The 15102-nt window shown below is 44.1% G+C and overlaps 1 protein-coding gene across 1 annotated transcript; it reads left to right on the top strand.

The window, feature by feature from the left end:
* Nucleotides 1–1282: 1282 nt before the first annotated feature.
* On the top strand, nt 1283–13808 carry LOC126641738 (melanotransferrin-like). The gene is made up of 17 exons (XM_050318752.1): nt 1283–2141; nt 2801–2964; nt 4063–4162; nt 5153–5329; nt 5808–5970; nt 6077–6141; nt 6804–6961; nt 7971–8157; nt 8327–8475; nt 8694–8784; nt 9075–9143; nt 9400–9582; nt 9868–10024; nt 10731–10813; nt 12000–12184; nt 12551–12737; nt 13124–13808. The coding sequence occupies exons 1-17, from the start codon at nt 2090–2092 to the stop codon at nt 13171–13173; spliced, it is 2220 nt and encodes a 739-aa protein (XP_050174709.1). The 5' UTR covers nt 1283–2089; the 3' UTR covers nt 13174–13808.
* The last annotated feature ends 1294 nt before the right edge of the window (nt 13809–15102 follow it).

Below are 15102 nucleotides of genomic sequence, written 5' to 3' on the forward strand. Positions count from 1 at the left end.
ACTCTTAGATGCATACCTAGATAGATACAGAGATGCTACATTACTGGGAAGTAGCTAATTACCTTTCTCCCACGGTGGCAGGGGAGGTAGTTTCACAGGGTGAATCAGCAGGAAAAGAATTCCAAAGTCCTGTGTTTCTGCATCCTCAGAGCTTTAGGACATGGTCCTCAGGCAGTCCTGATTAATTTAAATTGTGATTGATGTTTATTTGTTTTCCTAACCAGGCCTGAATGAGGTCTACAACACCTGCATGTCATTCTGCATTTTTCACATCACCACAAGCAGCAGCACAGTATCTGTATAAATATCTTAGACATGTGCAGGAAAGCCTTTAAACATTAAATATGTAAAATTTGAGCAGAAATCCAGATGCAGCCCTCATGTAACATTCATACTATTAACTGACTGAATTGTTGGGATCCTGTACATAATGGTAGGATTGTCAGGAAGTAAAACTTCAAAGAAGGTGGGGTTTGACAGTGTGGGGTGCTTTGGTACAAGCCTTGCAAGAGCCATTAGCTTTGATGTCTAACAGCTGGTGGGCCTGACAGACAAGTTTCCCCAGAATTGACTCAGAAGTGATTCAGAGGTTAAATGTAACACACTTGTTTATAGTATATAATAATTGTCACAGGCTGAACTGATTAATGACCTGTCCTAATCTAATCTTCCTCCTTGGAATTCCAAGTAAATATGTGGACATTTAACTTTTTCAAAATTACTTTTATCATTGTTCTTACGCTTGTGGGGGATTTTTAACATCTGGTAAGATTATAAAGCCTGCACTTGCTGAGGGATAAAACACTCTCCCCTCAGGGTACTGAGCTGTGCTGGGCTGTGCAGCTGAGCCAGGTCACAGGGGATTTCAGAGCACAGGAGTGAGAAAAGCCTGAGGATGGACGGGGCTTGGAGCAACCTGGTCTAGTGGAACTTGTCCCTGCCCAGGGAAAGGGGTGGAACGAGATGAGCTTTGAAGTCCCTTCCAACCCAAACCATCCTGTGATTCTGTAACTCTGTGATCAGATCAGTAACACCCCAACAAATGTTGCAGATCTGGAGAGGGAACCTGTGAAACTCAGAGATCAGCAATATGTGAGTGTGAAGGAAGCAAGTGATGAATGATGACTGAGAATCATGAGGGAAGGGGACATAAGGCAGCAAAAGAAATCTGGGAAAAGTACCTGCAAAAATGGATGAAGCAGAAAAGGTACTGAGGAAATCTGTAAGATGAAGAAGGAAAAGAAAGTTAGGAGAAAGGCTTTCTTCCTCCAAGACTCTTGGAATAGTTAATTCTCTCCTGAACAGGAAAGATGATGCATCATCAGATCAGTATGCCTGTATATATAAAATATATATATAATATATATAGCATATATGTACAATGTGTTGTGTGTTTTCCCTCTGCCATAGAATTAATGATGTTAATGGCTGCTGTAAAGTAATTAAGAGGTAATAATACTCCAGGCTAAGTGTTAGAAAACAGGGAAATAAGGCAGTTTGGATGACATTGCTGCGCTGGAATGGAATGAAGAGAATCAAGACAGTCAACAGTGTCACAGCTCTGTTCTGATTTTGTGGGAAGGCATAGGATTACTTTTTGTTAAAAATTGCTCAGTAGATAAACCATTAGCAGGTGAAAAAAATAAAGTAAGAAGGACCCTTCAGTGTTCTGTAGAGAGATATGGTCAGTAGTTTGGACAATTCACTGAGCTTTAGGTATCTTTGTTGTAAGATAGATTCAAGTCCTACCCATCTCCCAAAGGCATTTTGAAAAAGCAGAAGCACAATTTATTTCTGAAGCAGAGGATTACATCTCTTCCTGTGTCTGATCAAAACAAAGCAGCAAATGCACAGATTTTTTCCATCTGCGGATAGCAATAGGACACTGTCCCTTTCTCCTTTGCATACAAGGTTCTACCATCCCCTGACTGTTTGTTTTCTTAAATCTTGCTTTATCCTTGTTGATGCCTAAAACCCCTTTGTTATCTTCCAGAAGCTTTGGTCACCACTATGGAATTCGTGGTATGAGAAGGCAGAGAGTCAGGAGAGAGAGAAGATCTTTGCTGATCCTTGCTGAACTGCTGTAACCATGAAGACAGTGATTTTAATTGTCCTGATCATCTTCTCTTCGCTGTCTTCAGGTAAGGCTGATGCAGAGAGGGAGAAAGGTGACCTCTGGAGGGGGGTGACCTTCAAATTGATGTGTGCTTTGGTTTTGTTTTCTTCTCTGCAAAGAAGCTGCAGCCTGAGCTGTGCCTGTGGTTTCCATTTGCCTGTATTTTCCTGTATTTTTTGATCATCGGCAGATGGTGACCCTGTTAGTTTGGAAGCTGCTTGATACACTCAGTGTATCCTTAGTGATTCAGGCAAGGTTTGCTTCCTTCGGACAGTTGGGATCTGTGTGCTCATTAACGCTGTCAAAATGTGTCAGGGAACTTCAAGCTGCTCCCCTCTAAATCCACAACAGGTTCTCCTTGGAATTGTGCCGATTAACATCAAAACAAGTGGAGTACTAATGTCTGATGCTATGCTGGAAGAAATAAAACCTTTCATGTTTTAATTGTAAACATTACCTGTTCCAGGCAATATTTCTGTGTAATATTAATGGATCCCCAGAGAGTCAAATGCTGAAACATCTGGAAATGAGTGTAGAGCTGTTGTGGTGTTTGCTGGGCACTCACTCCTGGCTTTCAGTACATGGCTCAAGATTCTCTCGACTTACAGTAACTGCAAGGTCTTAAACTGAGGTTTGTTTTTTTGTGAAATCCTACAAATGTTGACTTCTTTTTTGATGCTCCAGGAAAGAAATTCCGCTGGTGCACCCTGTCTGACCTGGAGCAGAGGAAATGTGCCGAGCTGGCCAAGGCGCTCTCGGCCGTGCTGCCCCTCGCCACTGCCACTTCCTTCACCAGGGTCTCTTGCATCAGAGCCCACAACACCTATGACTGCATCGATAAAATCAGGGTGAGTTCACAGGGACTTTTTTTCAAAGTTGATTTTGAGTCCAAATCTTTTTTTGAAAAAGTAACTGGCAAACAGAATCTCTGGGAGAATAAAATGATACTGAAAAGACAGAGCTGCATGTATGACAAAGTGCACGGTCGCTTGAGAGACAAGAGTTAAATCTCATGAGCGTTCCACTAAAAGTACTATTTTATCCCAGCTAATGCCCTTGCAATCTCCAAAAAATATAGAAAGCTACTTGGAAATAAATGGATAAACCCAAACTATTAAAGTAGAACTTGCTCAGAGCATTTCCCTTGTTTGTGTGTTCTGGTCCTACTCTGACTCTAATTAATATTTCATCTTCCCTTTCTTCCATACTATTTTTAGCCCCTCGTCAGTCTTTTCTGAAGTAATGAGCAAAGTCTTTTTCATATAAAAAAATTTCATTTTGAATAAAATTACACATCAGACCTTTTGTAAGTGTAAGCTCTTGTGATTGAGCAGTTCTGAAATGGAATTTTCATAATGATAAATGCTTTGACAAAAATCATTAACAGAAATTAAGACAAGCATTTTCTGTAGAATAATTTCATTAACATTTACATTCAGTCCTGGTTGCCTTCAAAAAATAAAGTCCAAATCTGACCTGGGAAACAAAACAAAGAAAACCTTTCTTGTTGGTTCAGGGAATAATTTATTTTGTGTTTTCATTCAGTCCTGCAGCCATTTTAAATAAAATTCAGTTCAACTTCCTGGGTTAGGGAAAGATTATACCCAGGAGAACTCTGAGCAGGATTTGGGTCTTGGGGAGCAGTAGGAGGAAACAAAAGTTGCCTTTTTCTTCACTTGGCATCAGAATTGTATTTTTGGAATGGAAGACACAGAGAAGAAGGGAGAAAGGATGTTAGTGGAAAAGAACTGGTATTTTTTGAAGGTAACTCAGCCTTCATTGCTAACATTTCACTATGCTTTGTAGCAGGGGTTCAATTAAAAACAAAACAAATGCTTGTAAAAATCACTGGTTCCTGCTTCTCAAGCAAAAAAATGTGGTCTTGAAGCTTCTGTTTGTTTCCTTGTAAACACAGTTGTTTTGAGGGTTTTGCTATTGTTTTTAAGGCAAATAAAGCAGATGCTGCCTCCTTGGATGCTGGAGATGTTTACTCTGCTGTAAAACTTTATGGTTTGGCAGTGGTGGCAAAGGAGATCTATGATCAAGGTAGGCTGGTAAAGCAAAGAATAAGCTGTACTTCTGATTTGGCTAAGAAATTACTCTTGAGTTCTTGAAAAAAACCCTATTTTTTTAATTAACTTTATAGGAGTATGGAAGTGGTAAACAACTGTTTCTAAAGTACTTAGTAATGATGAATAAAGCCCCAGTGGTGCTTTGAGCCTTTCTGCCTGTGGCATTGACACTGAGACAGACTGACTGTACCCACCCCTGCCTGCAGCACTGCTGGGCTGCAGCTCTGGATCCTCTAGGATTTTATTCCATCTGTGTCAATTCTTACACCATGCTCTTTATCAGCATAACTGAATGTTTACTAGCAGTTCTTTGAGAGATGAACTTCTCTCATGAATTAATTCTCTCCTTCTCCCCCTAAAGAGACAAGACTATAGGGAGGAGAATCTTATCACAGTAAGATTCCTCTTTGCTCCTGTCAGTCCTGCAAGGAATGATTTATAAGGCAAGAATAAATAAGTCTGAGCCAAAATCAAGCATACAGTAGAAAATACTTATGGGACAGGAATCTGAGAAGGAAGCCAAATTAGCAGATGGATGTAGGAAGAGATTAATAAGCAGAAGGTATGAGAACAGAGAGGAACTTTGTTTTGGCTGACACACCATGAAATGGTGACTGTGTTCTGAGGGTAAGACCTAGGAGTTCTTTCCATTACAATACCTAAAGGATGTGATGCAAATATTCCAAATTCCTGAGAAGCAGTTGGATTGTATGATGGAGCTGCATGGGCTTGTAAGCTTTTTCCACCAGATTTTTACCTTCTTGCTTGCACATCACGTGTTTGACAAGGTGCCACGTTCCCAGTGTATGGTTGAGTTTCTGGCATCAGCACCTACATTTAATGTGCCCAATGTCGATTTTTCCTTGGCCACGTTCACCAAAGTTGTTCAACTCCTGTGCACAGGTGGAAGCTGCAGAACTGGGATGTATTTTTTCTTTCTGTTACATATTTTGTCCTCCTACAGGGAATTGTGTGTTTGCCGTGGCCGTGGCCAAACGAGGAACTCTGGATATCCAGAGGCTGCGAGGTGTGCGCAGCTGCCACAACGGAGCCAGGTGGACGTCGGGCTGGAATGTTCCACTTGGCTTCCTCCTTGCAAGAAATGACCTTTCCTGGGATGAGGCACAGCCTCTGAGCCAAGGTGGGTGAGAGGAGCCACTGGGCTCTGCCTCAGCAGGAGTCAGGGAAATGCCAGCTGATGTGCGATGAGCTGGGCTGCGTGGGAATTGAAAGGGATTTGTGGATACTGGATCCTCTTGGAGTGTTTTTGATACTGGCTCTTAGCTCTCTTCAGAACTTCTCCAGTGATCTCAAAGCAGCACAGTTGTTACCAAAACAGGAAATCTTTGTGTGCTGTATGCAGGGAGCAAATCTTTGCAATATCTAACCAGCACAAAGATGGTTTTAAACAAGCAAAATTTGATCACTCTCTTTACAGCAAATGTTTTAGATTTGCGGTTTAGAGAAAGTTAAAGCCGCATTTGCAGAATTTATTTATTTGTAAAACCACCGTAGTCTTAGTTATGTCTCTGATATATTTGGCCCCTTTTCTTTTTTTTTTTTTTTTTTTTAACTCCTTTATTTTTGGTTTGGTTTGGTTTTTCCCTCTCCATCTGCAGCAATCAGTGAGTATTTCAATGCAAGCTGCATCCCCGGGGTTGGTGTTGCTGCTCCTCGACTCTGTGCTCTCTGCCAAGGACAAAAGTCCTATGTCAGAGACAAGAACCACTTCTGTGAGACAAGCAGCAATGAACCCTTCTATGACTCTGAGGGAGCCTTCAGGTGAGCTCTGGGACACTGGGACTGAATTCACCTTTGGGGCAAAAAGAACTTGTAAGGGAGGAAAGGCAGGTGACATGTTAATAGGATGGCATTTGTCTTCCTGCAGGTGCCTGAAGGAGGGAGTGGCAGATGTTGCCTTTTTAGATCATCTAAGAATTATGAGTGCCACAGGTAACCCTAAAAACTCAGATTTCTTTTAATCTATGGCTGTGCTCTTTGCTGCAGAGGAGTTTGGGGGTTATGCCAATCTTTATGTTGTTTCCAGTGAAAATTCAATCCCTGTGAGCAGCTCAATAGTATTTCTTGGCTCTCCACACAAGGAAACAGAAGAGGAAAGGGTAAGCGAGCAATAATTGCTCACAAGAGATTCTTAGAATGAAAGCATAAAGATGTTTTTATTCAGGTGATTTCTTTAGACTAAAGTCTCTGACAAAGCTGCCAGTATGTGATTTAGATGAGTTATAAGATTCCTTTTTAAATTCAGTGTATTGAGCTGCTGGAATGTGAAGTTCCTGTATACCTGCTTTGTACTCTTAAACTCAGTGGGTCTCTTTACTGATGTTTTTGAAGGTGCTTAGCAGGTAAGTATTTTTAAACAAACATAGTTACAGGGGTACAGCTTAAAGGCTATTTTGAGTCACCCCTGGCTGAGATCCCTCTCTTTGTTAAGAGAAGAACAAATCAAAGACCACTTTCCCAAGTGCTCTTGGTACCCTGTTCTGCCTGCACAACCTTTGAGCCACCTCCCCTGCAATGTGCCTTACATTCCCTCTGTGTGCCTGCTGCCAAGTCAGGGCTCACTTGGCAGATTCCCGAGTGGCTGCTCCTTTCAGAGTCAGAAGAGCAGGAATATGAACTCTTGTGTCCTGATGGGAGCACAGCCGAGCTGAGCGACTACAGCACCTGTAACCTGGGCAAGGGGCCTGGCCGGGCCATCGTCACCCGCAGCAACTTCCACAGGATCACCAACAAATTCCTCAGCATGATCCAAGTGAGTGCATATTACAAGCTGTAGATCTCCAGCTTGGGTGGTGATTACCTCCCAGTTTGTCTTTTTTCTTGAGAAATTTGTAGTTAGTGTGAATAAAGCCCTAAAAATCGTTTGTTCTGGGGAAGGATCCTGCACTGGCTTCTGCAAGGTTTTGCTTTTCTCTGAAGTGTTCTTCTGTAGGAGGCTGGGAATAAATAAGTAAAGAAGGGGAAGATGCCCTAACACCCAAACTGGAAAATGGCTGATGATGTTCACCCTGCCCTGGAACTTAGATGAATTTCTGTGTAGCTGAGGGAGATGTGCAGGTTCTGTCAGGGCTCACCTTTTTTCTCTTTTTTCTTCTCAACTTCTGAATAGTATCTGATATCTTGACATCCTGGAGTCTATTTGAAGCTGAACCTGAAATGCATGTTTAAAGAATTTATGAAGCCACTCAGCCCTTAAATTAGTTCAGTAGACAGTGAATAATTCACCCCAGTGTGCTGGGCTGTGCTGTCACGCACACTGTGGTAAGAGAGCAGTGTGCAGAATCTCTCCCTTATTGAGAGATCTTCATGTGCCTTTGTCAGTGCACTTATTAACACATCTTAGCTGTGCAGCAGAGGTCCTGCTACGCTTCCCAGTGCTTTCTTCTCTCCCAGTGCCATCAGGCTGAATGGAGCTGCTTTGCACGTGGTCCTTCCCAATCAGAAAGTACAAGATATCTTTGCACCCCTTTGCTGCACAAATGCTTCTCACTCAGTTTTGCTTCCTTGGTTGCCTTGCCAGGGTAGGAGACATTGAACACAACCAATAACTTGGAATAATTAAAATAGGAAAAAAACTTTAAAAAAAGTGAACCATGTAATGCTTTTAGGACTGAAACCACCTGCTCACTGCAGTAGCTGTGGGGTTTGTTGTGAGTACTATGCTACAAAGCACTGATGGGAAGGGAGGGAAGGATGAGGCTGCCTGTTAACTGGAAGAATGAGCAGATTTGTTGCAATTGAAAGTGTTGTTCTTGTGCCAGCGCCTCTTTGGGCGAAAAGGGAAGGAAAGAGCCAGATTTGAACTCTTCACTTCAGCACCCTTTGGGGGAAAGAACCTGCTGTTCCGAGATGCCACTCAGCACCTGCAGCTTCTGGAGGAGCAGCTGGAGATTGCCTATGTCCTGGGTCTGGATTATGTAGCTCTCCTTAAGGGCCTGGGCCACGAAGGTGAGAAGCCTTCCAGAGGATTGTAGCTAAGGAAAGGGAAGAAAAAGTTCTCCTTCTATGTAATTCCTCCCTGCCAGGCACAAGTGCACAGACCCAAACATCCCCTTATCAAATAACAGATTGGTGCACTGGGGATGTGATCTCACTGTGCTCCTTCCTTCCCTCTCAGGCAGCTCTTTGGAGAACAGTGTCGTGCGCTGGTGCTGCATCAGCGACGCTGAGCTTCACAAATGTGAGGAGTGGGCACTGAGCATCAAATCCGACCCCTTAGTCTGTGTCCAAGCAACTTCCATGACCAAATGCATTGAAATGATCAAGGTAGGACACTCCCTCTGCTCGGAGCGTGTGATAAGACTGCACAGGGTGTGTTTGTCCTGGTCTGACCTGAACTAGAGGAGAACCAGCTTGTTCACCAGAGGAACAAGTGGGAACGAGAGGGAGTTTGTGCAGGGGGATTTCTAACCAGTGGAGAAGCTGCTTGGATACACAACTGATGGCAGTGCTGGTTTTGTTCTTTCCTGGAATGCTGCTGGCAGAGCAGCGAGGCAGACGCGGTGACCCTGGACGCGACACACGTCTACATCGCAGGGAGGTGTGGGCTGGTGCCTGTAGCTGCAGAGTGTTATGGTGAGTTCTCATGTGACCTTTTCAAGGAGAGAGGGAGTCAAAAAAGTGCCATTAAGAATACAGTTAAATTTTCCCAGTTTGTGATGGAAGCAGGAATCAATACATATGTCCATATTCTGCCCCCAGCTCCTCCACTGTCTCTAACATTCGGTGTGTTTATCACAGCCCTTCTGTAAAAGGGACAGACGTGCTGGCGTGGCTGAAGAGGATCACAAGGGTTTTGTTGGTGCTGCCATGTAAAAGGAATGACAGCAGTGGCAACATCCTTAATGACTGTCTCTCCTCTCCAGGGGGAGACTGTGCCCAAGCTGCCGAGAGCATGGAGAAAACAGGAAAACTTATTCATGTTAAGCACGAAGGTAACAGAATAACTTTGAGAGGGCAAAATGCTTAGATTTTCCTGAGACTGCTGTAGGATTTCTGTAAGAATGTATGTGCATGTGGGTTTGGAAAAGAATTTTCTGGCTAGGACAAGAGTTTGTGGCTAAGCAAAGAATGCAGGTCCTGTACTCCAAGTGAAGATATTGTGACAGGACGAGGGAGGGAAGAGGGGGCTGTACCTGTCTGGAATCCATAATTGCCTTGGTATAACCAGTTGTTGTCATTGTTTTGCAGCACTGCCACCTGTGTTTGCTGTTGCCTTAGCTAAGAAAAGTGCCAAACAGATTAACATCCATAACCTGAAGGGAAGGAGGTCCTGCCACAGTCACCTGTACAGTCCTGCAGGATGGTTACTGCTGTCCAGGCACACAGTGGGAGCTCTGGGGAATGATACCCAGAACTGTGACATTGGCTCTGGTAAGGGCTGCTCTGGGTTATCTGTTGACTAGACCATGAAAATCTGAAGCCCTAAATCTGGCAGTAATAGAGATGGGGCCAAGAGGATTCAGCCAGCAAGTGATTGCAGAATCAGAGGGTATCGAAGCAGCGTTTCCCCATATCTGACTCTGTGTGATTCCTCACCCTAGTTAGCCCTCTTCTAGCCATCCAGCTATTAGGATGGAAGTCCATTCCTGTCTCTTCCCTGTATGAAGAGGATTTGGAATGCCTTGCCTTAACCTCACCTCAGTTTGATTTCCTCAGCTTACCAGAATTACTTCTGGAAGGGCTGCATGCCGGGAGCAGATGGCAACATGTGCAAGGTGTGCATTGGGGACAGTGAGGTGGAAGGGGCCCGAGTCTCCAGCAGATGTGCTGCAGGTCACAATGAACATTACTATGGCAACATGGGAGCACTCAGGTGAGCTTTTGATCAGCCAGAAATGCAGAGCAATAGCCAGAACTGGATTATTATTTTGCTGATGGTTTCCTTGGAAAGTTTTTTCCCCCTTTTTGTTGAGCAACTGGCCATATAAACTTTTGCCAGAGTGTATTTTGTTTTGGTTGCAGTTGCTATGGGATGTGCAGCTGACTGGTGATTTAAAATAGTCATGAAACCATTTCCAAAGCAAGGCGATGCTTCCAAACATGTCAGGCTTAGAGCATTGGTACTGACTCATTGAGGGGAAGGGATGAAAGATAGTTCAGAGCTCAGAGAGCAGAGGTGATGTGGGAGGAAGCAGGGTAGGATACAGGACGTAATTATACTGGAGATACCAAAAAAATAGTTGAAGACAGAAGCAGAGAAGAATATAAAAGGTGAAAGCACTCTTAGAAAAAAAAATATATAATGCATTCTCTTTTGTGCTTAGGCATGGGTGAAGGTGCACACTGTGCCACAGCTTTGGCTTGGGAGCTGCTGTAAGGGATGAAGGAATTGTCTTAGCTTTAAATACATGAACACATATGAGACCTATACTGACATCACTAACTTGTTCCACATGACAACCACGTCATTATAGATGGGAGATGCTTCCAGCTACTCCTCTTTTAGCTTCAGCTGACTGTCCAAATGTCAGTCATTGTGCAGTGACTGTCTCTGATCACTTGGTTTTTTCCTTCACTAGATGCCTAGTTGGCAATCCCAGTGGAAGAAGCTTTGGAGATGTAGCTTTCCTGGAACACTCGAACCTGCTCCAGAACATTGAAGGTGAGATGCAGATTCTCTTTCCCTTTGAGAATCTTCCTTAGGGTCAGTGACTTCCCACAAAGTGACCATCACTTGTGAGGATCAGCCTTTATGGGTTTAATCTGGGTCCATGGAGTGGTGCTTGTGACCAGAAAACTGCAAGAACCTTCCTGCATGTGGGTGTTCCAGTAAAGCTCAACACTAAGGTGCTAGAGAGGAAAGAGGAAGAATTCCTGAGTGCAAAGAGCAGTGTGTGTGTTGGGGGATAGTCATCTTTGGACACTGCACTAATTTTTGGAAAGCTCAAAGCTTTAAAAAGCTGGGGATTTTCCCATCAGCCCTTCTCCCACAGGCAGCCAAAGTGCAGGTACCCATTGTTTTAAAATCAGAGTTTCCAGAATGAAAATGGCAGGTAAGGGCAGTGCTGTGGGTGTTTGTGCTGGGAGATGTTCTGTGACATGGCAGCTTCCTTAGATTGTCTCCCAGGCACTTATGGGATAAACAGGCCAAACAGCTTAATAGGCAAAACCACTGCAAATTATGTTGCCTTTCACAGTCTCTAAAATAGCAGTGTTACTACACTGTGAAATACTTAATTTCCTCTGGGAAACACTGATCTTTGCAACAGTCTAGCAATTGGATTTTGTTGATGAAAATGATTCTGGTTGCAGGAGCTTAAATCCCCTCAGTCTCTTAAATGATGTTTACTGCTCCAACAGCCCAAACATGCTTTTCATAGAGTCGAGGGGAAAGGGAATCCTCATTTGTTCAGCCTGGTGAAGCACACTGAAATTCTGCTTTAGGCAATTTCAGTAACAAAAGGAGACTGTTTGAAGAGAAGAATCTCTCTAAAATCAAGTGAGGGTGTAAGGGCCTGGAAACCCCCAGGAGTTCATGCAGCAATGAGCAGTTTGTTGGGGGAAGCAAAGGACATGCAGGCCAAAGTGCTTTGTTTCTAGAAAAGGATCTGGTCACAGACGAAGATGAGACATGATAGGCCTTGATATTCCTCTGGTTTTAGTTGAGAGGCACAGCTTAAATTCACTGCCCTGGGCCTTGTGCCTTCCCCAGAAACGGCCACACAGACTGTTTGGAACACACCAGCTGAGCTTCTTCCTCTCCACTTTCAACATTTTCCAGGAGATTTCACCCTGTCTTCTGCTTTAATTTTTCAAAAGGATTTGCTTTCACTTCATTGTCTTTTCAGATCTGGACAGCTCTGGTTGGGCCAAAGGTTACAGCCCCCTCGACTTTGAGCTGCTGTGCCCGGACGGGACCCGCGCTGCAGTCATGGAGTGGGCGGGGTGTCACCTGGGCCACATCCCCCCCAGCGCTGTCATCACCCGGCCAGTCACTGTCACCAAGATCCACGACTTCCTGCTGCAGTCCCAGGTAAGGCAGGGAACAGGGCAAAGCTTGGCTTGTTGTCACCTGTTATGTACAACTCCTGAAAACCCTGCCAAGATCAAAAAGCTTTCTATACTACACACATAAGTGCCTTCAGATCCAATATGAAACAATTAGAAATGTGCAGAGGGTGTTAAGAAAATAATGATTTGGATTCTCTGAAGGGTCATTTTGGCCCCAGTTCCCATTCAGCAGTGGCCACACAAATAAGGCACTGCAAAACTGCATCTTCTTGTACCAGTCAGGACAGTGCTAGGTGGATCCCTTCTTTCTGCTATATCTAAAATTGAGACTCACCAGCTTAACCTTGCTGCTTCTGGTCCAAGCTGTGAAACTTTCTCCTCTGGTTAGGAATCTCTGGGAAGCAAACTGGATTCTGAATTCCAGCTCTTTCAGTCCTGGAAGTACGGTGGAAGTGATCTGCTTTTCAAAGACGCTACTCAGTACCTTGTTCCTGCAAGTCACCTGAGCTATCAGGAAATCCTGGGAGAGTCTTTCATCCAGCTGGCAGAATCGGTGTTTAACTGCACACCTGCAGGTAAAATCAAGTCCTTAATTCTGAGTCAGAGAGAAATGCAGCAGGCATTTCTGTGCACAGCTATTGCCCTTTTGTTTAGGCTGCATGGGAAAGTATGATCTACATAATCCTGTTAGTATTAATTTCCCAAGGAGTCCTGTGTTTGGAGCTCCTTTAGAAAACTCCTATCCCAAAGCACTGAAAGTGGAGCTTTGCAGAGACAGAATAACCAACACATTGTAGAGCAAATATGAGGTTATTGAGATAGGACTGTTACTCTCACTCTGAATTTTTTCCCCTTTGATTCCAGGGATCAGTTCTGCTGTTTTAATGAGTTATACTTGAAGAATTTATTACTTTTAAAGCTGATAGCAACTTGAGGTGTGTATTTTCTTGCTGGTTTGCAGGCATCCTGGACTTCTGCAAACAGGATATCTGTGCATCTTCATCCAACTGACAGAGACAGAGGCTGTGCAGGACACGTACATCATCCTCGTTCCTGAAAACCAGGAAATGTGCAAGTCCAGCCCATCCAAAGCAATCAGCAAGGAAACAGGCATCTCTAGAAAGGGATGCTGAATATCCTCATCTTTTTTTTAAAGCAGGTTTGATGTTTATGATAATGCAAAACTACCCCTGTCCTGTTTGGAGCAGGGCAGCACAGGGAGCAGCCCAGCCCAGAGCACAGAAGTAGGATCAGCAATTCTCTGCAACTACTCTGGAGAAATCAGCATTTCTGTGGAAATAGCAGGGCCAATGCCATGGACTAAAATACAGACTGGCAGCAGTAGCACAGGTTAGTGGGTAGCATTTTGCCTTGCTTGTCTTATAAAGAGTTTCCATGCACAAACCTGACATTTTGGTAAATGTCATTGTCCTCCTGTGTCTGTGAGTTTGGTTGCAGCCAGGTAGTCCTTGCACAATGCACATATGTGCCATAGGCTGTGCATGTAGTTGCTATCAGAGCAGTGGTCTTTTCTGCTGTTAACTGAGAAAATGTATTTGCTTTTTTTAACCAAAGATTTTTACTACTAAATCAAACCTTTTTTTTTTTTTTCTCACAAATAAATGTATTAAGGCATTTAAAAGCCAGCAGAACTGGATACTTGCAGCCTTATGGTGGAAAAAAAAAAAAGCAATGGATATTCATCCTTCTCACAACCTCCAACCATTGCTTTCTAGTTCTTTGACACTTTGACTGTAAGATTCTATGAAAGGTCAAAATATGACTTATTAATTAAGCAGCATGGGCTTTACAAGCAGAAAGTGGCTGAACATGGTGTGAAGCCTTTTGAGCAGAATGTATCACATATTGGTTTTGCCTGTTAGTGGATGAAGATTGGGAGTGGATGGCTCTTCATGGGCAGGGCTCATTTCAGTTTGTGAGCGTTACCATCCTCTGCTCCCAGACAAGGTTAAGTTCTTAATTAACAAAATAATTTACAATCCTTCACTCACAACTTTCCACACCTCGTGACATATGTCACCTCAGCTATTAATAAATGAGATGCAACCAGTGCAGACAATAAAGCCAGTGTAGCTGCCATATAAAGGAAAAACATAAAAACCCCTCCACCAGCAGCAGCAAAGCCAGGCAGCCACACTCAGTTGTAAAAAGTGCTGCTAAACAGACCTGGCTTTTAACAGTTTCTGCCAACAAGTTTTAACAGTTTGCCTTTCCTGTCGTGTGACTTACGGTCACACCTCTCCTCCCTTTTCACTTCCTGAGAAGGAAAAACTTGGCCCTCTGAGCAATAATGAGGGTTTAGGACTCAGCACATCTGAGCTGAGCCTCTTCTCCATCCTATTTGTCCCATTGCTTGACACCGACTCACAAACAGGAGAGGCCCCAAGTCCAAACTCCTCCCCTTTCACACAAAGGACAGAGCTGAAGGGTGAGTAGAGCAAGTCCCAGTTGGGTAAGAGAGCCAAATCCTCGGATCCTGCCTTGCAGCCAAAGAGCTGGAGCCCTGAAGGAGCAGGGGAATACTGGGATGCTTCCTTAGCCTCTGAGCTGCTCCCTGCCTTTCCTTCCTGGAGCTTCCCTGCCCTCTGTGGGGCCTATGGAACACTGCACCTGGGAGAAGGCAGTTCTGGGAACAGTGAAGAAATGCACCTGGGGCTTGGCTTTGCCAACTGAAAGTCTGGGTTGTACACGGCATTTTAGGGGTTGGAAGGGCAGGGCTGCTGTTTTCTGACACGGACAGGACAGGCCTTGTTGATGTTCCTGTGCTCCAGCTCTGATTCCCGAGCATCAGCTGGGACCACTGGCCAGCTCCAGCCTGGAATGTGAGCAGGAACTGGCTGTGCTCTCGGGCTGCTCCTGCTCTGCTCTCTCAAGAGATGGATGCAGCCTCAATGCTAGGAACAGATTAGGCTTCAAATC

Source organism: Myiozetetes cayanensis, unplaced genomic scaffold (genome assembly GCF_022539395.1).
Source record: "Myiozetetes cayanensis isolate MyiCay16 unplaced genomic scaffold, myiCay2020 scf21, whole genome shotgun sequence".
NCBI classification, from domain to species: Eukaryota; Metazoa; Chordata; class Aves; order Passeriformes; family Tyrannidae; genus Myiozetetes; species Myiozetetes cayanensis.